At 33.3% G+C, this 25847-nt stretch overlaps 1 protein-coding gene across 5 annotated transcripts; it reads right to left on the bottom strand.

Moving 5' to 3' along the window:
- Positions 1-56: 56 nt before the first annotated feature.
- On the bottom strand, positions 57-24673 carry egh (beta-1,4-mannosyltransferase egh). 5 transcript variants are annotated; one of them, XM_014235983.3, is made up of 4 exons: positions 23991-24673; positions 3932-5684; positions 2108-2764; positions 57-1386 (listed from the first exon to the last, which is right to left on the bottom strand). In XM_014235983.3, exons 2-3 carry the CDS (start codon positions 4730-4732, stop codon positions 2192-2194), a joined length of 1374 nt encoding a protein of 457 aa, XP_014091458.1. In that variant the 5' UTR covers positions 4733-5684; positions 23991-24673; the 3' UTR covers positions 57-1386; positions 2108-2191. The 5 variants fall into 5 exon arrangements, with proteins under 5 accessions (XP_014091458.1, XP_014091460.1, XP_036227657.1 ...); XM_014235985.3 differs by having other exon boundaries at positions 2120-2764; XM_036371764.2 differs by having other exon boundaries at positions 24268-24673.
- Positions 24674-25847: the final 1174 nt, after the last annotated feature.

Raw genomic sequence — 25847 nt, 5'->3', positions numbered from 1 at the left:
TATACCACCGATCGCATATGAATGATATGTAGAAAATAAAAATAAAAAGAGACCAATTTATATTAATACTTTGTTGTTGTTTTATTTCGTTTACGTTTTGTATTGTATGTGTGTTAACAATTCAAGTATTTGCTTCATATTTTTTTTTTTAACGCTTACAACTAATACGACAATAATATAGTATATAAACAAAAAAAATTAAATAATAAATGTTGTATATATGTAAATGTAAAAATGAAAATCAATATATATAGAAAATAATATGTACATAATGAATAATTAAAATTGGTAAAGCTTTTATTGTGTATTCTGTTTGCAATTCTAATTGAATTTATTTAATTTAATTTCAACACTTGCAACAAATCGGCGAATTACTCTTTAACTTACATATATATTTTATGAACTTTAAACTTAATAAATAAGTTAGGTTTCTATTTATTTTGCAAGAACTAATTACTGAAATCACAAGAGGAGAGAATCGAACCTTTTCATATTGTATGCTACAAAAATAAATAAATTTATGAATGTAAGGAAATGTGCGCGATATGGTTGTATTTAGAGTCAGACGCATTCAATATAAAACAATTTATGTGACTTATGCGCGTTAACGGTGTTGCCACACGTGGTTTGCTGTCTGACCGCACCATTATTTTACGTTACACTACAGTTAGTTTGGATGCTCCTAGTTCTAATTAAATATTTTATTTTGTCTATATTTATACATGAGTGATTTTCATAATTTTACAAATATTTGTTGCAAATTTCCTTATGTTATTTAAATTTGTTGTATACATGGGTAATATTTAAATACTTAGCGCTTGGATGAATTGTTCAACAAAATGTTATTTCTCTAATCATCAACGGAATCAACAATAATTATTAGTCATTCAACTGTTGTAATAACCGTTTTCTATAATATACTTGTACAATAATGATAATAATAATATTAAGCAAATCTAGATCTAATTACTGTTGTAAAATATATAGTAAACTATAATGATATTTATGCTACATGTGTTAGTGAACTAATCGTGTAAATGGATTTGTGCTGTTTTGCATGTTGTGTGCTTGGTGTGGAGTGTTGGTGTGCGTGGTGGTTTACGTGTATTTAGGCACGTATGTTGATGTGCGTGATTTTTCATTTGTTTAAGTATTAATTTAGGTTATAACAAAAGGTGAATTGTGCCTAGTAGATAGTTTTGCGATAGCAGCAAGAGCAAATATCGACAGTGTCCAGGCGATGGCATTGGCTAATTGGGCGTTGGCGGCAATGGCGGTGACAAAGGTCGCATAAGCTTAGTGAGTATCGCACCACAAAAGTTGCTTGTATTCGTTTATTTGTTTTTGGTAGTTGAGTTTCAGGGTGTAAGCCCAGGAGAGCACATTCTGCAAACAAAAACAAAAAACAGAAATAAATATGTGTATTAAATTCTACTTAAATTAAGGAAAGTTATAGCAATGAAACTTGGGCTTTGATGCCACACCCATACAATTACAATGTCATTTACTTATGTACATAATATAATAATCCTTGTGACCTTCATTGGCACAATAAAACAGGAAAAGAGCTATAATACCCTTCACAAATAAAAGAGTCTCCGTACACGTACTTAATTTTGATTGTTCAGTTTGTATGGCAGCCATATGTTATTGTAGTTCGATCTGAAATTTGTTCAGAGATTGCAGCATTATCATGGACAATAATCCATGCCAAATTTCGTTAGATATGTTATCAAACAAAAAAGTTTTTCGTACAAGAACTTGATTTTGATCGTTCAGTTTGTATAGCAGCTCTTAGCTACATATATTGGTCCGATATCGGCGGTTTCGACTCATGAGAGGTTGCTTGGGGAGAAAAGGACGTATGTAAAATTTCAGATTGATATATCAAAAACTAAGGAACTAGTTCGCCTATATACTGACAAATGAACAAGACTGAATCGACTATGTTAGTCAAGCTAATCATTTATATAGATATATAGTTTAAAAGATATCCGATGTTTCCTTTTCAGTGTTAAAAAATTCTTTACAACCCTAATTTACACTGTTTAGGGTATAAATATCCACAATTTCATATACATACACACACACACACAATTAATCTCACCATAATGCTTACTTGACGGCTTTTACAGCCGTAGCCAAAAAAATTGTCCATAAATATATAATATATGTATATGCGACAAGCCGTTCACACAGTTTCCATAGCTCGCACATCCTTTTGTACCACATAGAATTTATGCTTCTTGCCGAATAGGCCCCAAATGACGGCTATATTTTCAATCACCACATTCACGGGTATGGTGCAAACGGCGCCCAGCACACAGGCCATAAATTTCATCAAGCCAAAACGATACAGTGAAAACGATTTTATCACACCGAAGACATACATATAAATGTTGACGGCGGCAATGAAAGCGCAAACGAAATCCACTAAATTCGGGCATGGTATCGGATAGAGGCCGGCAAAAATGATATTCGATGTGGACAGTGGCATGGTGACCCAGGAGTAGACGCTGATGCCGAGCAAGAGTTTATGCTTTAACGGTATAATTTTCGAATGTACCACCAGAAGTATGCCCTGGAGCCAACGTTTGCGTTGTTGCAAAAAATCGAGCAGTGTGAATGGTGACTTCTCGTACATTTCACCCTCGATGAAGTTAAAGCTGTAGCCTTGTGAAAAGGCGCGCATTGCAAAGAAACAATCCTCGGCGACGGAGCCATCGATGCCATTGTCGAAGGACACTTGACGTTCGGCGCCAACCTATGGATGGAGTAAAAAAAAAAGGAAAAACAAAAACACAAATGGTTTAATATTATATTAAAGAATCGTATACGAATATATGATCAAATTCTATTGTTGCATAATGAATTAGTTTCTATGTAGTATTTTTAATTAATAATGTAGCGCATATAAAGCTCTTATAATTTTAACGCTTACAAAAACGTTATGATTATTTGTTTGCTCTCTTTTAAAATACTTGAACCAATGTCAGATTCAGTCAGCTTTAATTATTTACGAAACACTCGAGAAAAGTACTTGAAGTGTCTGGCGATCGTCCAGCCGTTTTGGAGAAATTTTACTGACCGACTTTGAATACAGCGTTTCGAGAAAAATGCGTTTAAAGTTTTGGCCGATTACGCTAAGTTAAAAAATTAGTAGAATTACGCTCATATCACCGAAACTGTTTATCGGATCGACTTGAAATTTTCGGGGAATATTGTTCGATTTTTAAACATGGCGCTGGCAAAATGTTTCACTTTGTATGGTTTTATTTTTAAAAATTATAAAATCTCATGGACCAAGTTTTCATCTGCGAATCGCCGCTGAATCCCAACAAAGTCGATCTATTTCTAAAACAGATGGTTATTAGTGATGAAAAGTGGATCACTTATGACAGCTTCAAACGAAAACGGTTTTGGGAGAACGACGTCAAGCTTGACGGTCAGAAAAGTTAGGATGTGTGTTTGGTTGGATTGGCAGGGAATCTTCCTGTATGAGTTGTGCCCCTAAAGGAGCAATTCGACCATCTGACCAATTGAAGAGTAATTGTGTTTAACCAGGACAACTCCGGGTCACATACATAGATATTGACTCGTCAGAAGCTCTGGAAGCTTGGTTAATAGGTCATCTCTCATCTACTTTAACGTCTGGATCTGACCCCAAGTGATTACTACCTGTTCCTGTCTATTGCGAGCGGTATTGCTGATGAAAAATCGACTGTTACAGTTTTTTGCCAATAGGGACGAGAGTTTCTATAAGAGTTATTATGAAGTTATCTTCAAAATGACAACAAGTTATCGAATTACACGGTGTGTATTTCAACTAAATCGGATCATTTTAACTATGCTAGATAAAATCTTCAATTTATTGCAAAAAAAAATCGTTTTACTAGAACTTAAAATATACTTATATAACAATTGAACTCACCTGCGTAACAACATAGCTACCCTTCCAGCTGAACAACGGCTTGTGGAATAATTTGAACTGCAAACGTAACTTCCCCATGTCGTCCGAGACGCGGAAACTATCCGCCAAAGTAGTTAACCAATTCACCACATTCTCATTGGCATAGGTAATGAGACCCTGACCGAATGGATGTTTGCCATCTAAAACGAAATTGATAATGCCACGCACCGAATTCTCCGTTAACAACGTCTCCTCATCCAAATGTACCACCCAATCGTTGTCGTTCAACACGTTTACATCATTCTCCAGACAATATTGCAAAGCACGTGACTTAAACAGTGCGCCCGTGCGTGTTTTATACTCCTTTGGCACGACTATTTCACGTATACGACGATGTTGTGCCAAATTGACGGATTTATCGGTGACCACCTCGATAAGGAAATTCTCCAGACCCGTATCCAGGCAGGTATTCATGTTACGCAACACATTCGTCTTGACCAAATCGGCAAAATCACCGCGTGTCACCACACGTATGCAAATGAATGGCGCCAATATTGGGCTGCCCTTTAGCACCACCTTCTCGGGGAAGGCATTGTAAAAGACGAGGCCGCAAAAATTGAATAAGACTTGCGGCAGCGTTAGGAAAGTTAGAAAACGTAGTAAGTACAATAATATAGTGGCTACTTGGCCGTACTCAGTCCATGGATCGACGAGTGTAAATGAGTTCTCGTCGATTTTAATACCACCGGAGAATACTTCAAATGTTATTATCACAGTGATAAGGAGTGTGCAGTGCAACAGGTGCTTTGTGCTCGAGTTCATAATGTTGCTATTGTTGTTACTCTTAAGGGGGTTGTTATTGTTGTTGCGGATGCACTACGACTTTGTTTAAATATTTTAAAAAAATTTTTGTTTGATTTTTTGCTTTAGTATTAATGTGGCTTTTCTTTGCTGAGACGGATGTTTGTGTGTGTGCATGAAGGAGCGCACTTTGTTGTGCGCAGAAATGCTGTTTTGCGATTTCTTCACCTGCTCTGTTGCTTACTTATTTATATTTTTATTTGTTTGTAAATTGAGTTGGGGATTTAAGTTATTTTCGCTTAAGTTTCAAGTGCTTGCAGTTAAGATATTCAGGCGTTGTGTTTATATATATATATATAGTATATATATTTACATATATAATTTTTTAAATCTGATTTTTGTTTACTTTTTCTCTTAGTTGCTAATTTTGGTTTTGGTGCGATCGTTACGTGCTTAATAGGCTTACGTGCGTTAGTGCTGTTGACTTTTTAGTTATATATAATTTGTATGTTCTTTTAGCTTAAACAAAAAATGTCGTCTTTCAGATTTATTTAGATTTGTGCCTGCTGATAATTTTTGTTTGCTGTCCAAACGAAGAAATCACGTCACATTCGCGCTGAGTGTGTGCAAACTCTAGCCCAGACTTCGTTAAATCTTTGCCTTAAAAATCTAATTAGCGCTGAACTCTTATTGCTAGAGCTCGCACATTCGGTGTTTTTTTTATCGAATTATCTATCTTTTACATTTGTAGATTTTTTTATAGCTATTTGATCGCTTAGCACAAATCAATTTTGTGCAGTTTTCTAATAAATTTGTTGCTAGAATTTCATGATTGTGATTGTTTTGCTTGTCTCGCCGAGATGCCGGTACGCTGTGTGCGCTGAAATGTTTGGACAATAATTTATTTTGATTTCTACGTAAAACGTTGCAAAATGTTGTTTGCGTTTTCATGAGCTTGTCATTGTTGCCAGTCCTGAAATAAAAAGATAAATAAAAAATTAATTTAATGTGATTTAAATATTATTATAACTTTGTATGTGTTCTTACGACAGATGTAGCAACTTGAGAAAAGAGAATTCGAGGCTAGTAGTGATATTTCCTAGTGAGAAGAGAAACTTTTCAACCGACCTGTATGTATGTATATAATATACTATATAGGTATTTTATGATTTTCCTCCGTCATATTATATAAACTGATCACATTTGATATGGACTAACAAACAAAACTATATTTTCACTTAGGTAATACAATATTAATTGCCTTCAAAAAAGGCTTTTGTACAAACAACATGGCTTAACCCAATTTTCTATATACTGTTATATGTTTCGGCTGGGATGGGCTCATTTTTGGAGCGCCGTTCGTTAGTTTGTTAGACTGCTTTGACGTCATATTCATAAACCCACGTGTCGTCACCAGTAACGATGCGTTTGATGAATGTAGCGTCCTCGGCAACGTTGCCAGGCTTCTCTTTTGAGAACTCTACTCGATGTCCCCGTTTTTGCATATGCTTCAGGTCTTTTGGTTAGACTTGTCACACTTCATACCCAAAACATTAACCAAAATGTGTTGAATCGATCCATAACAGGTTTTGAGATCCTCTGCTATCTTGTTGATGCCAATATGAAGATTTTCAAACACTTTTACTTTAACATTATCGATGTTATCGTCATTAACAGAGGTGGATGGAGGACTCGCATGAGGCATGCTTTCGTTGATTTCACGACCTTCACTAAGTTTTTTATGCCACTCAAATACTTGTGTTCGTGATAAAGTGACTCCCCAAAACCATTCTGCAACATTTTCAACGATTCCGTAGCCATGATTTAATAGGAACCACAAAATTTTACGCGCAGTCGTTGTTAAATTTTTTATTTCATGGTAAAAATTGTCAGACAAACTTTTCGTGTCGTAAACGAACAGCTACCAAACACACACTAATTGACATATGGAGATTAAACTTCACACGAACATACAAAAATGCTGAACCAATTTAGAAAAAAAAATTTCCGATTCGGTTTGCGCGCGCAGTTTAAATGGACCAGTCTGGGTCAAGTTTGATCAGATGGTACTGGTATATTTAATACAATTTCTTTGTCTACGAGCTACTAAAAATTTGTTTTCTAAAGTACACACACCTCTGCCTAGCTCTAAAGAAGTTTACTGTGATTAAAAGTCGTTAAATAAATATTAAATGTTTATAAAGATAATAATAAGCACTCACAGACGTTCAATAAGGCGCAGATAAGAAACTTTGCACTCATATTATCTCAACTTTAACAACATAATCGCAATAATAATAAAAAAAAAACATTTAAAGAACTAAGACAGTTCTAATAAAGCTAGAAAACTACAGAATAGTTTTATTGTAGAAAAAATAATCTTCTTTATAATTTGTCGAATGTTCTGTTACGTTGTCAAATTATAAGTATATTTTAGAATTTTCCCGATCATCTATAACTATATACAATGTATGAACTCTGGACTAAATCACTTAATTGTCTTCAACAAAAAACAACAAACTTTTTTATCAATTTTCATATTAAATGTTCACGCACCCTGTATTGTAAATGACTTAATTATTCACAAAGAATGTATCAAAAGTCACTGTAATTAGTCGTAATATTTAAGTCTAGCCTAACAATATTTACTTCTCTCACGAATAACGTAATAACTGATTTTCTGTCATTTTACTTTTGTAAATGTAGAGGCACAAAGTAAGTGAGTAATCGCTTATATTATTTTATTGCAGGACATACAATTATATAGCTTTAAGTTATTATCAGTATTTAAGTATGACATTTTAACAAGCTCTAATACTAAGTCACTATTTTACAAAAGTATTTCTTCAAAATAAATAATAAGCTGGGATATGTATAAGATTTAGTAAACAGAAGGCCAATTATTATATTTTTGCATAGAATTGAAGGTTTCATTTAAACGTATTTTTCTCAACTCGAAGCTGTTTATATCGGTTCCAAGACTTGTTTTCAATATATTTTTTGGGTGCAACATAAAATTAGTTTTCCTCAAGTCGTGAGAGATCAAAGAAAAGTACATATTTGTGAGGAAATATTGATTATTTATGGAAAATAAAAAATGTTTTACCTCGTCCGTATAATTATAATTTTACAACTTCAGAATGATTCGATCATTTAGTTACAATGTTATGAGTCACCAAATGATAAGAACCATAGAGAAGAAAAAATGCAATCTTTGTTCGAAAAAATGGTAACGAGTCTCTCTTTATTGTCATATTATTGACAATTATACCGGTATAATTATATTTATTGGCATTGGACTTATTAGCCTAGATATAAATATATATCACAGTATTCTGTACCTATGAAAACAACATCTAGGGGTTTGTAGAGGTTGTTCACCAGGAAACAATCAACTATCTGGTAAGTAAATAAAAATAAAAAAACACGATAATTGTAGAGCGTAAAATAAGTACCCAAGTACTTTACGCAATCACAGAAAATGCCAATGGAAGTGTTATCAAAACAAATAAAAAGTGGCTTAAGTGGGATGGCATCGGAGTGGAGTTACTTATATGTATATATTATGTATGAATGCCCATTGCATTTATCACACGAACGGTACCCACCGCTGCGTCAACGACACATTACTCAGTGACAGGGGCATCGTATAATTAAGTGCCAAAGTGGTGCCCTGTTGAACGCTGAGTGCCGTCAGCAGATTGATTGCGAACTACAAAAAACGAGTATGAGAACGACACAGCGAAATGGGTATGAAAATAAATCAGCGTATTCAAAATTTGAACGCAGGGATGCCAAATAGTTAAAAATTTAATAACAAATATTTATAGAAATAGTTATATATTAGGGTGGGCAAAAAAAATGTTTTTTTTCGCTTCGTACTCTAAAAATTTGGTTGATAGACACCTCTAAGAAAGGCTCTCCAAGTCCGCCTAACAGTTTTCTATTTTTTTCTTATTATTAGATAGAAAAATTCATGTCTCGCATCCAAAAACTTGATAAAATATCTAACGGTTGGAGTTTGACTATTTTAAGGCAAATTTAATTTTTTCTTTTGAATTTTATAACTCAACGAAAAAACATCATTTTAAATTGCAAAGCTCATAGTCTTGTAGGAAACTTACTGCGCACCCATTCTTGCAAGTCAGAAAACAAGCATTTTTTGCGAAAAACTTACACTTCAGTGGCTCAAAAGATCGAAATTGTCAAAAATCTTATTTCCTCGATGATTATCTGGCAAATATGTTATATCTAAGAAGGTCGTGTGAAAATTTCAAGTCGACCGGTCTAGCCGTTTCGGAGAAATTTTCTCACGGACTCTGAAAACAGCGTTTCGAGAACAAACGCGTTAAAAGTTTTGGGCTCCGAGCATAATTAAAAAACTCTTACAAATACGTTCATATCTCCGAAACTATGTGCGGGATCAACTTAAAATTTTCGGAGAATATTTTCATATATACAGCGTTTACCAATAAAGATGACGTGATTTTGACAGCTTGTGGCGGCCATGCTTCTTTACGGATTTGTGTCAGCGTGTTCAATAAGGTTTGCTATTTCATCATGGCACGTTTCACTTTGGTACAACGCTTGGAAATAGTCCAAGATTATTACGAAAAATCACGTTCTCCGGTGGCTACTACATACTGGCTTAATTGCTCATATTTCACGTCTAAACATGGACACATTGTGTGCAAAGTTTGCAGACTCGTTAATTTGGAGAAATGGTCCAGTCAAATGACCGCCAAGATCATGCTATTTAACGCCTCTAGCTTATTTTCTTTAGGGGTCTGTTAAATCAATGGTTTGCGCCAATCAATTAACAGCGCTTGAGGAGCTTGAAGACAACAATCAGCAGAAAACGGGTGGAGATATGCAAACGGGGCCGTGGTGGCCATTAGGCCGACATTTTGTTCAAATCATAAATGGCATAAGTAACATCACGTCGTTCATGTTGGTAGACGCTTTATGAACATTCGATATGTATAAAAAAAATCGATTTTTTTTTCACAAATGGAAGTACCACCTAAGACGGCTAATTTAAGAAAAAGAATTGAATGTAAAAGATACAAATAATACATTTCTGCCATTCATGATATTAATTTAAATACATTCCATAAAAATAGGAAATCCTAACCAGTTGGCATCCCTAATGAACACAACGTGCTACCAACTAATTCATACGAATACGAAATAAAATAATGCGCACTGCGAGTGTGAAATTGATTACTTTGCTGCTCTTGTTACATTTAATGACACCTATAAAGTGGGCAAAGTGGCATAGCTAAATTGAGACATGGGAGTTTGAGTGTATGAAGTTAGAGCATAATGAGCTGATGCACTCTCTTTGCTTCTGCTAGCAATGCACTACTTGTGATAGTGATGACACAATCAAATAAATTCAAAATCGTTAAGCTAGAATACTCTTCACAAGTGCATTAATTTCAGCATAAAAATGTATAAAAAGATCTTAATCTTGACTTTGATCGATTAGTTTGTATGTCAGCTAATGCTATAGTGGTCCGATCTGAGCATATTAAGAGATTTTAGGCTTACCTTGGACAATAATCTACCAAATTTCTTGAAGATACATATGTTAAATAAAAATTAATTAAAAAACTTTTCCCCACAAGAACTTGATTTTGATTAATCAGCTTAGCTTGTGTGGCAGGTATATGCTATAGTGGCCGGTTCCAACTAATGAGCAGCTGCCTGGGAAGAAAAGGACGTGTGCGACTAGTTCGATATTCCATATTTTGATTGTAATACATTTTTGAAATAGCTAAATTGTTTATTTTTAATGAATGCTCCTTCACACAATTATCCAAGCAGTGGACAATCAAATTCGATACTAAAAACAATCGATATGTGTATGCCTTCTATAGATTCCAATGCTACCCACTATGCATCTTCTAGCTAACTTGCTGACTTATGCGGATTACATTGTTTGCTGTTTCATTAATTAGTTTGCTCGTTCGTAAACAAACGAACTTCGATAAGAAGTTATTTATACAATGAGCATTGTGCAAACCCGGCAACCGTATGCCATGCTAATATGTGCATACTATTATTTTTATTGCTATTCAAGCAATTCGCGGAATTTTCAAGCCTTAATGAATCATTGCATTTTTATTTTCTACGAGTATTTCTTTTTATGAGAAAATAACGTTTCAAAACAGCGATCGTATTTCGCATTTCAGTAAGCAACGCGATTTATTTATTATGGAAATTTTAGAGATTGAATAAATAATTGCGGATCGAGTGGGAACGCGCTCGAAACGAATCAATAAATCTCTTAGCATGTATATACTAAATAAGAATGTATATAGTAATATGTACTTGTATTTTCACGAGATAATAAAATGATTGTAAACCCATATGTAGTTTATAGGTGCAAAAATTGCTATTTATACTGTGGTTCACCCACACATTGCAACACAATACAATAAACGTATATACATACATATGTATGTAATAGTGTCTTAATTAAATTAATTTGCCTATAGTGCTTAATCGTTGTTTTAAAATATATAATAATAAAAGTACACATATTTACACAAATTGTATATATGTATACCATAATTTCAAAAAAATTAAAAAAACAAAGCACAAATTTCTTTGAAAATGTCTGTAACCTTCAAATGCAATAGAGAAGTGGTTTTGTTGAGTTTCTCATTCAAACGGTTTAGCTGCATTGACCAAGCAAATATACAGAGGCACCATGCGATTTGAGTGTTTACCGAAAGATTTACACACCATCACAGTTACGTTATCGATATGTACGCAAAATGAAAGTTTCATCACGCGAAATATTAATTTGTCGTTTTACTAACTACAAATATAAATGTAGTGTCGAACTATTTTTAAATAAATTGACAAAAACTTATAAAGAATGAAAAAGAAAACAAAAACTAAAACGAAAAAAAACAATTAAAAAAAATAAATAAAAACTAGGAAAGAAGAGCTAAGTTCGGGTGTAACCGAACATTTCACACTCCTGCAACTTGCAAGGATAAAATCCGGGGAAACTTCTTCAATTAATAAATTTTATAAATACATAACTTACAGATGATCGGGTAATTCGTTGACTTAGGCTTTAAACTATAGTATGTCCAATATTATCCGTTCCGTTAATTTTGTTAAGATATCTTACATATTGACCGATATATACGGTATAATCTTATATTGATATATGAGAGATAGAGATAGTATTGAACCGCTTATATTTATTTTTGCCATTACCACAGAAAAAGATAATATCTGAGTTTCATTAAAGTAGTTCACATACCATCACGAATATAGGCGTGGTTTTAGTCCGATATCATGTCATTTTATGTTTCTGACGTATTTATTTATAGAGGTTAGTAGTTTTTAACAGCACCGCTTTATGGAAAGACCCTACCCGTTATCCTCCGATTTCATCCATTTAAACAGTTTCAGTAGTGGTGTTTAAGTGATTTATGCTGAGCGAATTTGATTTGGTTTAGGAGATATGTACATTAAACCTCTTAAAGGGCGGGGCCATGCCCGTTTTTTTAAATTCTTCAGCCCACATGTGCGACTTCCTACTGCGATCTCTTGTGCCAAATAACTATTCGATATCTTATGTAAATGCTTAGTTATGACACTTTTTAGGTTTTTGATTAATGACGTTTTATAGGTGTGGCTGTGGTCCGATTACACGTTTATCTCAATTTTTGCTCAAGTTACAGCTTGCGCAGACAGAGAGGCGCACGGATTGACGGACAGTCACTCGGTATGCAACTGGTCTTGGCATCCTGATCATATATACCTATATATTGTACATAACCCTATATTTATCTCGATTAGTTTTTGTATCACCTAAAACTACCTACAACCGTTAGGTGATCAGAACTATTATACTCTGTTGCGAGAGTATAATCAATGGGATCAAACCTTACAAAATCATTGATAAATTATTGAATTTTGAGCAAAAATACATATATCCAAATTCGATCTCATATCTAGGGCAACCAGTGTATATTAGCGATATATGTATGTATATAGAAATGAACAATCTAAGAAATCGACAAGATCATGAATTTACAAAAAGTTTTCGACAAATTATGTTCTTAGAAGACAGATGACAGAAGACCTAAAGTTCATTCAATAAAACTAAGATTGCTTCTATATACATACATATTGTATGTACGAGTATTTACATAAGTGCATATCATGTTTTTATATATGTGTACATTTGTTATTCGTTTATCTGAATATTCATAGCCACACCCAAGGCGAATTCATGCAAGGTGATAACAGCACCACGAAATAAAAGTACAAATCAAAACAGAAAAACAATGACGGTACAAATGCACAACAAACAAAACATTTGACAATCAGAACAGAGAAATCAGCTGCTCGGTAGCTAACAAGCAGCCAACAATATCTTCAAGAGTCCTAAAAGGTTACCCTCGCAATTTATTTTTGATAAGTGGCAGCAGGAGGAAATGGCGCCAAGTAAGTAATGTACGGCGGATATAATGTCAATTCGATGTTAAATACTTAAATGAACTAGATTGTTCCCGGAGGTCTGCGAAGAATCGACAAAAAAGTTAGATTAGATCTTCAAAGAATACGATGTCTTAATGGTACCGTTTATAACTGTCAGATTATTCTCGTTTTAACAAACAAATGGAAGTCAACATAATGAATTTACACAACCAATGAATATTTATAAGAAAACGTTGTTGTTTTTATAATCCAGAGACATAAAGAAAACTTATTTCCACAACAACTCACAATGCATCCATCTAATAGAGCAAAATTCTTGAGAAATAATTATTCTTATTAAAATTAATGATAAAAATAATAGTAAATTAATTGCATTATTGTTTTCAATATTACAAGTGGTTTTTTAAGTATTAACATCTGTATGTATCCACATTTTTACATACGTACTATACATTCAGAATTTATAAGTTACACAAAAACTCATAGGAAGTAATCGGTGGAAAAGTTACAAGTAGTCAAAGTCAGTGATCGCGTGCATTCGTTGCATTAATTATTTCAGGTTCCATTGTACAAAGCACGTAAAATAAACATATACATATGCATAAAAATAAAATATTAATAGATTTCAATCACTGCAGGTGAACCCCATCACATAGTATAGTATACATATATACTTGTAGTATGAGAGTATAAAAATTGTATTGAATTGGAGGCACATATATATGAAGCACGCTGTGTGGTTCTAATATATGGTATTGCGCAACATCAAATATTCTCAAATTTTCTACATATCTTAGGGTATTTCTTTCCGGCCGGTAAAGTATCATTACTTCCCTGGATGGTTGGTTTATTTGTATGGGTGCTGACGAAAAGCGTCTGTGGGTTGAGAATAAACTTAGCCGGTCAAAAAAGGAAGGTGCTGACACATTGCAAGGGTTTTTACGTTAATTTGGCTTTGCTTTCTACGCTACTGACAATTAAGCGCCTTATACAGCGTGATCTTCTAAATGTGCTTAAGAATTAGGTCCGGAAGGAACCTTTGTGGATTGGCTGATATTTTCGGTAAAAAGTCAACTATAGGCACTGGGGTCCACATATTCAGTACCTAGAGGAGTGAACAGTTTTGGTTCGATTTATTTGTTGTTGCTTGATTTCCATAGTAGAAAGTGAAAGCATCAGATGGAACTTAAAATGATGTTATATGGGAAATAGGCGTGGTTGTAATCCGGTTTCGCCCATTTTGGCATTAAAACATAGAAATAGATGTGAAGAATGTTATGTACCGAATTTGGTTGAAATCGGTTAAGCAGATTCCAAGATATGGGTTTCCACCTAAAAGTGGGCGTTGCCACGCTGACTGTCTACTTCCCCGATTTCACCCATTTTCACACTGTCAATAGAGGTGCTAGAAACATTTGTTCTCAGTGAATTGTGTTATTATAGCTTTAGCGGTTTAGGAGATATGCACATTAAACCTATTAGGAGGCGGAATACTAAATAACAGTCTTGTATTTTATCGTGGAGCTTAGTTATGGCAATTTATTTGTTTTTGATTAATGGGCGGGGCAGTGGTCCGATTACGCTCAATTGCAATACCAACCGTCTTACGGTACCAAGAAACATGTGTACCAAGTTTTATAAAGATATCTCAATTTTTACTCAAGTTGCAGCTTGCACAGACGGTCGGGCGGACGGACGGACGGACCAACAGTTTGGGATAGGAAGAAGGAAGTTTTTATTTCAAAACAAAGTTGAAGCGTAGCCCTAAACACAGTACATAGTGTCTACTGTATTCCAACCATTCCTCATATGTATTAGTACATTTATGTATGTTTGTATGTGCACCTAAACCTAAACGAATATTTTCGCCAATCTATAAATAAAATTGTTGCTACCACATGCTTTCAAATTTCGATTAAATTTTTAACCGAAAATCAACAATTCTCAGGCGTTCGTTTCATCTTACACAAAGCTTATGTTATGCGCAAATATGCAAATAATTTCGCATATATATATTCTTACATTGTTTCAATTTTATCGATACACGCTTAGTTGTAAATATGGTAATTTATATACAAGTATGTACATACATACATAGATATGTATTTATTTATATGCAATACATATAAAAGCAATGTCAAGTTCAAGTTTATATATTGTAAACGAAGAGAAATAAAAAGTTGCTCCCTTTGAGGCATTTGGCAAATGAATTGGCAGCATAACAGCACTTATACGCTAGTACAAATGTCCATATGTATGTATAGGCGCATATGTATGACCAAATCAAGAATCCATAAAAACAGCGGAGCTTCGCATGTGGGAAATGCGATGAGAGCCAAATGCCTTGAAATTAGGTGATTTTAACGGCTTAACAATGTGCAATAAAATATTTATACATTTCATCAGCTTAAGCTAGCAACAAAGACTAATTTATAAGGTTTTAAAATATAATTAATTTTATAAAAACCAAACAGTATGATGGGTTTCCGATTTATAACATATACACATGTATATATATATATATAAATACGTGATATATGGTAAGCCCTTATATCGTGTGGAAGTTTTCTTCATACGTTTTTTTTTATATGGGCGGTAGTCGATATTAAACAACTTCATAAGGAACATAACACAACACTTCGAGAAAATTTTATATGTATTTATTCTGATTTTTAATGCCAAAAATATTACCAAAAACAAAGAGTCTTTCCGATGACATCATTAAAAAAGCTTTAACTTTGGTTACACCAAAGCTATAAAACCCTTCACATATATAAAAGATTTTATACAAGAACTTTATTTTTATCGATCAGTTTTTATGGCAGCTATATGCTATAGTGATCCGATATGAACACTTTCTTCGGAGATTGCACTGTTGCTTGGAAGATATCTCATCAAAAACAAAAGTCTTCCACACAATAATTTAATTTTGATCGTTCAGTTTGTATGGCAGCTTTGTATATGCTATAGTGGGCCAATATCGGCAGTTCCGTCAAATGAACAGTTTTTGGAAGAGAAAAAGACGTGTGCAAAATTTCGGGTCGATATCTCAAAAACTGAGGGACTATATAGACAGACGGACATGGCCAAATCAACAAAGTTCGTCGTACTTAAGTGCTCATTAATATAATTTCTGAAGTTTAATGAGTAATAAGCATAGCTGAAGATGTGGTCTACTTATGTTAAGGGTTAAAGTAAAGAACATTCTTTCTGAATTTTGAACGATAAGGCTATATACTATATTTTTCCGATGACCCTTAGAAAACGTTGTAAAATAATACTTTAAAAAAAACAGTACTTTAATCAACAAATATTTTACCTTAGAGTATCACGAACATTAGTCGATAACAAATGCAGTGAAGGATAACTTATAAAAACATAATAAAACTACCGATCTCGGTTTTGATCAGTTGAACTACTATATATTATAGAAAAATAAAAACAAGTCAATGATTGCAAATAATTTTGTGCAAAGTACTACTATACTACTATTATATTTCGCTATTTAAAACACGTACCTTGCTGAAATAAATTGCCATTCGTTTATATGATATCATAAATATCACAATTAGCCATATATCATTTAGGGCGATAGAAAAGTGTTAGATATGCGAGGTAAAACAAAGCTCATTGCGAATTATATTAATTGCTACAACTATTTGACTCTTATCTCCACACATATGCAATGTATATATGTATAAAATAATGAATGTATGTCAATTAGAAAGAATTTATGACATATAATGAATCAGGCAATACTTATCATTATATTAGCAAAAGCAAATAAACAGATAATGTAACGAATCGCTGTAATGATAACTTTAAGTGCAGACATAATGTTTTCGGTGATAAAATATAGAGCTCTTGATTAGGTGGGTTTTGTTACTGCCGTTCAAAGTTTCTAAATAACAAAACAAAAAAAAACACTTAGCATGTACGTGTGAAAGGAAAGGTGATAAAACTGCCTTTTCGAAACACTCCTAATGATAAGATCTCAGAAACACCCATGTATATTAATCGTATATACATAAAATATTCCAACTGTTAGATAGGTAGACTTTTTGGTGTTGCTAGAGTATTCAAACCTGAGTGGAAATCGAATTGCCTGGGACAGCTGAAAAAAATATAGTATGCTTCTTTAGAGGAATTGAATCAGGGCCGCTGTGTGGTTGAAAATTAATCAGGAACAGAATTATTAAAAGAATAAAAAAAAATTTCTATTAGAAAATGACTTCTCGCAGCTCTTTAGAAGGGTATAGTAAGTGCCAAATTAGCGTCTGAAAACAGTTCCCAAATAATTTTAAAAAAAAGTTGCCGAATTAAAAAACAATGGCGAGATAAAAATCTGGGGTCTGCGGAACCAAAAACTAAATAAAGCCGGGATTTCGCTTTCGAAATCACTGATATATGGTATGTGCGATTGGGTTACGCAATAATGCGTTAGAAAAATTAAACTTCGTACTAAAAAATATTTTCAGTTTTTTGATTGCTGTACTCAGTCTGGCTTGTTACTGGTAATGAAAAAAGGACCATTTACGACGTCAAGCGAAACCGGTCATGGTCGAACTACGGTAAGCTGGCGCAAACGGGAGCCAAGCCAGGATTGACTGTCAAGAAGGGTTTAAGGGTGTTGGGATCGGCAGAGAATCAGCTACAATGAGCTCCCCTCCTACGGTTAACCTTTTAATATGAATCCATGCTGTCAATAATTAGACCGTCTGAAGTAAGCAACCGACCAAAAGTTTCCAGCTTTGGCCAATAGAAAAGGAATTGTGTTCCATCACGATAACGCTAGACCGTATACATCGATAGTAACTCGGCAGTAGCTTGGGGAGCTTGGTTGGGAAATTTTTATGCATCCACCTTATAGTCCGGACCTGGTAGCAAGTGATTACTACTTATTCCTGACAAATTATTTTGATAGTGAACAATTCGCCTCAACAAAAGTTTGAGTGAAAATTGGGTGTCTCAGTTTTTTGCCAATTGGAACGAAAGCTTCCATGAGAGTGGCATTATGAAATTACCTTAAAAAGGCCAAAAAGTTTACGAACAAAACGGCGTATATATCACCTAAATCGGATCATTCTAACTATGCCAAATAATATTCAACCTAATTTATAAATAGTGGATTTCATTTAGTACGCCTTATAATGAGTTCTTATAGTAAAATAAGGGGCGTTTTCTGTGTGTTGAATATAATAGTATAGCATATTTACTAACGTTGTAAATCTAAATAAATTATAATAAACTGTAATATAGATGTGAAATATAGAATTTCAGTTCGATAACCCGATATTTATGAACATGTCATTGATTTTCATTGGTTTGTTTTTATTTTTTATTAATTTGGCTGCAGCTGTACAGGTAAATGTGAGCAGATGTTATATATTTAACATACATGTTTCCAAATTGCATTCGAATTAACGATTATACACAATCAAAACAAGCGATTTTATTTGTTTATTGAACCGGCAAACTTGTTTTTGTATGCATATATATAGGTATATACAAGTATATATAATATCTAGTAGAACTCCAGTTTCAAGTGTAATTAGTAACATGTGAAAGTAATAAATTTGTTTTACTGTGAAATGTAGGGTGATCAGGTGGTGTACAAAGTGGTGTATGCATGTCCATAAATATCATAAAAGGGGCTAAGGTTCATTCTGAATTTGCAGCCTTGACATTTTAATAAATTATGTAAATGCTAACAAAGTTTAGTGCGTTTGCTCACAAATATTTTTATTATTGTTGTTAGAGTGCAAGTTTTTGTAGCATTAAGCAATAGTTATATTGAAATTACTCAGCATTTATATAAGAAATAGGCTAGTGGTGGAGAAAAAAACGCGAATATTATTTAAAGGTTCAAATTAATTGTAAGGTCAATATGTGTGGTGCGCTTTAAATGGCTACACGCGAATTGCCAACGGCGGCGCTCGTGCCATTTTTTTTGTCTGGCATTTGTGTTTATTATATACTACATTCATGAAACATTAGAGTGTACTGAAATTTATATTGTATTTTACGAGTAGAATCTATTCAAGTGCCTGGAAGCAATAAGTAGGTTTGATAATTCATTCTTAATCAAAAAAAACTATATATGAGATTTATAAATTTTCTATTTTACAAGATTTTTAGTAGATTATTTCAATTATATATTGAATTACTGATGAAATCCAGATATAAGAGTATGCTTAATAAAATATTTACCACCTGAATATTGCATGGTATACTAAGTTTGGCACGAAATTTGTAACTCCCAGAAGGCAATGTCGAAAACCTTATAAAAAAATATATAAAAATGATCAGCGTGCCGAGTTCAGTCGAACCATGTTCGTCTGCCTGTATATACGCCAAATAGTCTCTCAGCTGTTGAGATATCGATCTGAAATTTTGCACACGTCCTTTTCTTTCCAAAAAGCTGCACATTTGTCGGAATCGCCAATATCAAACGACTATATTATATAGCTACCATACAAACTGAACGATCAAAATCAAGTTCTTTTTTAGTAACCTTTTTTTTTTGGAAAGCTATTTTCATGAAATTTTGCATAGATTATTGTCCAAGGTAATTCTACAATCTTTAAAGAAAGTGTTCATATCGGATCACTATAGCATGTTGTTGCCATACAAACCGTGCAAGCGAAGTTAATGTTTTTCTTGTTTTTATAAAACGAATTATAATCAAAACTTAAATATTAATATTAACAAATTAAATATTTTGTTTTCCTTAATTCTTAAATCGATTCAAAAATCTACTGAGCAATCCATCCTAATATACACATTTACATACAAACGTATGTATATTGATAACCATACAATAGATGAGGACAACTGGCATACAATCGCAAAATAAACGCAAACACAATGGCATGTTAACCAATACAGGTGTACCCATATATATATATACATATGTACATACATACGAAAGTTTCCCCGCATTAAGTATGTTAAGTACACAAACGCATAAGTACAAATGTGCGGAAAGCCTTGTTGGCATGCGATTTCAATCTATAGTACATATTGAAAATTTGAATGTTCTTCTCTTAAATTTTCACACCAGCCCCTAATTTAACAATAACAATAACAATGGGTATTGATATTACAGATCAAGAATCCAATTCAAAAGCAAATAACGAAAATACAGCAGAAATATATTATATATACATATAGAGAAAACTATGGGTATGCGAGTATTAGCGAAAAGAGCGTGTGGGGATACGCCGCCCAAGTTTTTTAATATTTTCTATGCTGTGCAGCGGCCACGGTGATCGTTGATCATTGTCAGCACTGGCACAGGTTTATTTCAAGTTCAACGTACGCCTATCAAAAATAGACCGGGTCAGGCTTGCTGCTAAACTGTGTATATCGAAAATGTGTAGGTACAATAGATGTATGTAGTATGCGATCGTTATTGCAACATACAACTGCTCGTATCTGCGTAGAATCAAACGAAAAGTTCTTGTTTTAACAAGAAAAAACGTTAACCTTGGTTGCACCGAAGATATAATCTCCTTCACATATTAAAAAGTTTTCCATACAAGGACTTGATTTTGATCGATCAGTTTGTATTATAACCCAATCAATGGGTTATATTTTATGTTTGTCCGTGTGCACTTTCTTCGGTTGTACTGAAATCAGAAATGAGCTAATGAACGACTTTCTATTGCATAGTATACGCAATTAACACTTTTTCTTATTGTTGCAACTCAATATTTTGCAAAGCTGCTGGAAATGATATAAAAAAATTAATTTAAAAATGTAGCTCTTTCATATATTTTACTCTAGAGAAATTAATAATAAGAAAAAAACTAAATTTTGTAAAAAATCATTTATATTGTATTCAAACACTATCTGTAAATCCTCGTCTTAATGAACCCCAACCGGTACCCTACCCCAAAGAAGCCGGTACACATACAAACACAACCGTCTATATGGGATTTGTTATCAGTAAACACACGCATATTATTTATACATATGTACTTAATTATAAGCATAATGACGTTTATTAAATATATTTATATAATAAAAACTTATAAATGATAATCACATAGGTACATATGAATCACAACTACGACTCTTGCTTTTGTTATTTCAATTGATGTAGACATACATACGTATATATAGAACGGATTTCCTTATATATGCACAAACAACAGCACATATGCAGTTGAATGACTCACCCTGTTTGCACTAGAAAGTAAGTGCTTTAGCTTTGCAGAGTGCGGTCATATGATAAGAAATATGACTTTTGAAATCCAATCGCAAGAGTACAACAACAGTAATTTCATTATATTATTAACGAATTTTCAACTTGAGAATGTAAGCATGACAACAACAATATAGACACAATATATTACCTTAATTGTGGAAAGTTGGGCTGTATCCGTGCAGTAATATCAAAATGTGACATAAGTATTTACATGTGTGTACTTTATATTAAGAAATATTTTAAGATGTAGAAAAACTGTGTTGTGTGTCCTAAAAAAAGTCGAACTTTTTGGATATACATGATAATAAAATGCGTCTATGAAAATTATTATTTATTCAAAATAGGTTCCATCCATTAGATTTAATTTTTTGTCAAATGCTCGTTTACTTAGTTTTGATTTAATTAATGAAGAACACATCGCGCACAGAGCTTTCTTTTACTCAAATCTTCAGGGCTGCAAACCGGTTTTGAACCGAACCGCCTCTTTTTCTGGCCTTGAACCGAAGCACGAACCAAACCACTTTTATTTTAAACTGCGAAAACCGAACCAGAAACGACTCATAAAAAATGGTTCGGTTCGGTTCAAAATGAAAATCCCTAATAAGCATTTTTAAGTTATATAATGCACGCCGTGCACAAATTTGTAATTTCAAATAGTCGCGGTTGTGTTCTCAGACGGTTGGCATACTTTTAAAGACACAATTTTTTTTGTAAATATTTTTGAAATGAGTGTGAATCCAGCACAAACACAAAAGCTTTTATTTTGACTTTTCCTCAGCCAACTTTTTCGTAGATAAATTCGCAATATTTTCTTAGACTTTTTAACCAATTCAACACGATTAAAGTGTGTAAGTCACGTATAAACTTGCACAATCATCACCATAACTTTTTCCGACCATTCGAATGTCTCAAAAAATTTTTTTTTTTTTTAAGTTTAACACAAAGTTTTATATTTGCTCTTGCTCCTTTGTTACAAAGGAGCATTTGCATACTTTTTCTTTCAATGACATTGCTGTAACTATAACATCTGTCATCCGATTTACATAACCGATTTTATTGTAGGCATAGGTACATATTGTCAAATTTTAATAATCTTTTTGTTTACCGAATTGGAAGTTCAATAATAAGTTGTGCATGACTCATTTGCTCGTGATATTATTTTAAATCTGCATAATGTTTATCAAACACTTTAAACCTTTTTACTAAATGTCTTGTTTTTTGTGAAATACGCCTCTACACTTTTAGAAAACAATTGGCATGCTTTTAGATTTTTGTACGTCATCATGAACATGCAAACTAATTTGGACATCTGTGAGGTGCATAAGGTTGTGCGATGATATCTGAAATGGCATGCTTGATTAGCAATCGCCCTGGAATTAGTTACCTGATAACACAGCACACTCATATATTAACACCTGATAATTGCAGAGCACTTGAATGTATAAACGTACAAATATATACATAAGTACATATGTATGTGTACGTCTGCCTCCAAGTTGTGCTGAAGGTAATAAATGCTTCCCCAATCGTACTAAGCAGTAGCGGAGATAAGGAATTATTTACTAGGTTACTTATTGGAACTATCATATTCCAGTTATATATTACAACACCTGATATTATTTATTTACATATACCAATTAACTGTTTATTGCAGTTCAACACAATAACAACAGAGATAATTATTTTGTTAAAATGTGCTTTTTTTAAACAGCCTTGTGAAGGTTGCACATCGATACATACATAAGTATTAACTGAAGTATTTGTCATACTAATATTTGAATAAATTAGCCATTGTTTAATTTATAATCCTCCACATCTCCGCCTGTGTAAAACATTCATGAGTAATTTTATGGTCGTCCACTTACTGATTAAGAAAGCGAATTTTCACAAAAATATATTGGAATCGTAACAGTGCAGATTTAATAAATTTTTTTAGTCAATTTGAAATGCGTAATAACACGTTTTATTACATAAGGTCACAACTTTTATTGTTCCTTGAATTTATTTTATCAAATATAGATAAACTTTACTGTAGGTATATACTTACATATAAAATTATGCAAATTAAATCAAATTAAAGAAAGTAATATGTAATAAACTGGCATTGATCGATCCCAGTACAATGTGCAACTAATATAAATCTGAGAACGCTATGTACATAGCTATGCAGGAGTATATGCACTTATATGTGTACACGTATGTACATACAATGTACATATATTAATTGCGCCTAGTATAGAAAAAGCAAAGTCAAGAGCGCAATTTTTGTTGTTGGGCAGGTAGATTAATGTTTTACATTTTCCGGCATCAATATACATAAATAAAAAAACGTTGTGTTTCACATGACCTAATCACCTAATTTAGTACAATAATATTTTATATACCTTATGAGTTTTTTTTCGAATAAGCAACATTTGCGTTTACAAAACACGGTTGATCAGTATAAGGTACGATGAAGCTTAATTATTTTTTCATAAGCGGTACGAATCGCTAGCTTATTCTATAGCCCGACGGGTTTAAATGCGACGGACGTGTTCGGAGTCACAGTTTATACCACATAGTTATGAATATAGAACTTATCAACTAAGTACAAACCTTATCAAATATACAGTCTAGTAACTCAAATGCTATGACGTTTTTTTTTCGGGGTGAAAGATAAACCTTTTCCGCATTCGATCTCAGCAACAACGATAAGCACGGAGTTTTTATAGTACTAAAGCATGTTATACATTACATATATTTTTTCGTATTTGGTTTATTTCACTTTGTCCCGTTTTATTTATTGTCGCAAGATTACACACCTTTCGTTATGATTGTAATATATGTACGGAAACCGCTAGAAGAGGGCTGTTCGAGAGGCAGATGTACTTACAGACGGATAATAGTAGTAGTTGGGCTGACAAACTGAAAGGCCACCAGTCAGCGTCACAATCGATTTTTCGTTCACCGCCTTAAAGTGCTAAAGTACGAGTACAGCGACCGACAAGCTGCAGACAACGGTCACTGGTAGCAGTCGCACAAATAAATCCACTAACACAACTGCAACTGTTCGGCCGCTAAATTGCCGCACCTCGCGCCCTTAAACGAGAGACTTCACTCTTGTATCTTTTTATTAATACACAATGTAATTTTAATTAACGCCTCTGCTTTGTACTTCTTTCACAATGCAGGCGGGAAATATAGTTCTTTAATTTTTGTTTCTTTAAATTTCATTCAATCTATGGAAATATGCGTACGAAAAATCTCACATCAAAGCGAGACGCGAATGTTTGACGTTTGACAATTTTATTTACGTATTGTTTGACATTTAGCAGACTTTATTTTCGGTATTGCCAGAGCAGAAGTAGATCTCGCGTTGCCAACTATGCAACCATTACAACGTTTTAAATATGTAAACAAAGGAAATTATTTATTATTTAATACTAACTGTATTTTAATCAAATATGCCGTGTATTATTTTTATTTCTTCTTTAAATCATACTTGTTTACATCACTCTTATATAAATACACTCACCCTTTACCTATCATAGCATATTATATCAGAGAACGTATATCATCAGGGAACGTATATTATAGCGAAGGTTCAATTAGAGAACTTAGAACAACCTTAAGCAATAATTCGTGCCTAATTTGGTGAAGATACCTCGTCAAATAAAAAAATTTTCCATGCAAGCACTTTATTCCGATCGTTCAGTTAATATGGCAGCTATATGCTATAGTCATCCGATCTATACAATTTTTTCGGATATTAGATAAATGCTTTAAATAATAATGCATGCCAAATTTCGTGAAGATACCTCGTCAAATAAAAGAGTTTCCCATACAAGCACTTGATTCCGATTGTTCAGTTTGTATGGCAGCTATATGCTATAGTGATCCGATATCGGCCGTTCCGACAAATGAGCAGCTTCTTTGTTGGAAAAGGACAGGTGCAAAATTTCAGATCGATAGCATAAAAACTGAGGGACTAGTTTGTATATATACAGACAGACGGACAGACAGACAGACGGACATGGCTAAATCAACTCAGCTCATCATGCTGATCATTTATGTATATATTTTATAGGGTCTCCGACGTTTCCTTCTGGGTGTTACAAACTTCGTGGCAAACTTATTATACCCTGTTCAGGGTTTAATAATAAATAATAGTTCAATAAAAGGGAATATATTTCAAATGGCATACCAATATGCCCAGTTTTGCTCACATATTATATTCTCTTCAATAATCGTCAGTTGGTTAATTAAGAGAGCGTATGTTTACAGATTTGTGCTGCATTTATTAATTGAGAGCTAATACATTTATACTTTTGATTACGTATTGAAAGTTCAAAAATCAATTGTTTAATATATCACAAAATTACAAAAAAAAAAGTATAAAAAGTTTCTGCATATGTTTAACGGATACATGTATAATAATATTTAATCTTAATAAATGATGGTTAATTTAATTTA

The sequence above is a fragment of the Bactrocera oleae genome, chromosome 5, assembly GCF_042242935.1.
Source record: "Bactrocera oleae isolate idBacOlea1 chromosome 5, idBacOlea1, whole genome shotgun sequence".
NCBI lineage: Eukaryota > Metazoa > Arthropoda > Insecta > Diptera > Tephritidae > Bactrocera > Bactrocera oleae.
Note: the sequence above shows the minus strand (reverse complement) of the source record. Positions and strands in the feature narration are given on the sequence as shown.

What these genes read in the sequence shown, in the direction of transcription:
- egh (XM_014235983.3), bottom strand. Translation starts at nt 4,732, where the DNA reads ATGAACTCGAGCACAAAGCACCTGTTGCACTGCACACTCCTTATCACT. An exon ending in GTAGCTATGTTGTTACGCAG is followed by an intron (nt 2,765 to 3,931) that starts GTGAGTTCAATT and finishes CTCCATCCATAG; the next exon opens with GTTGGCGCCGAACGTCAAGT.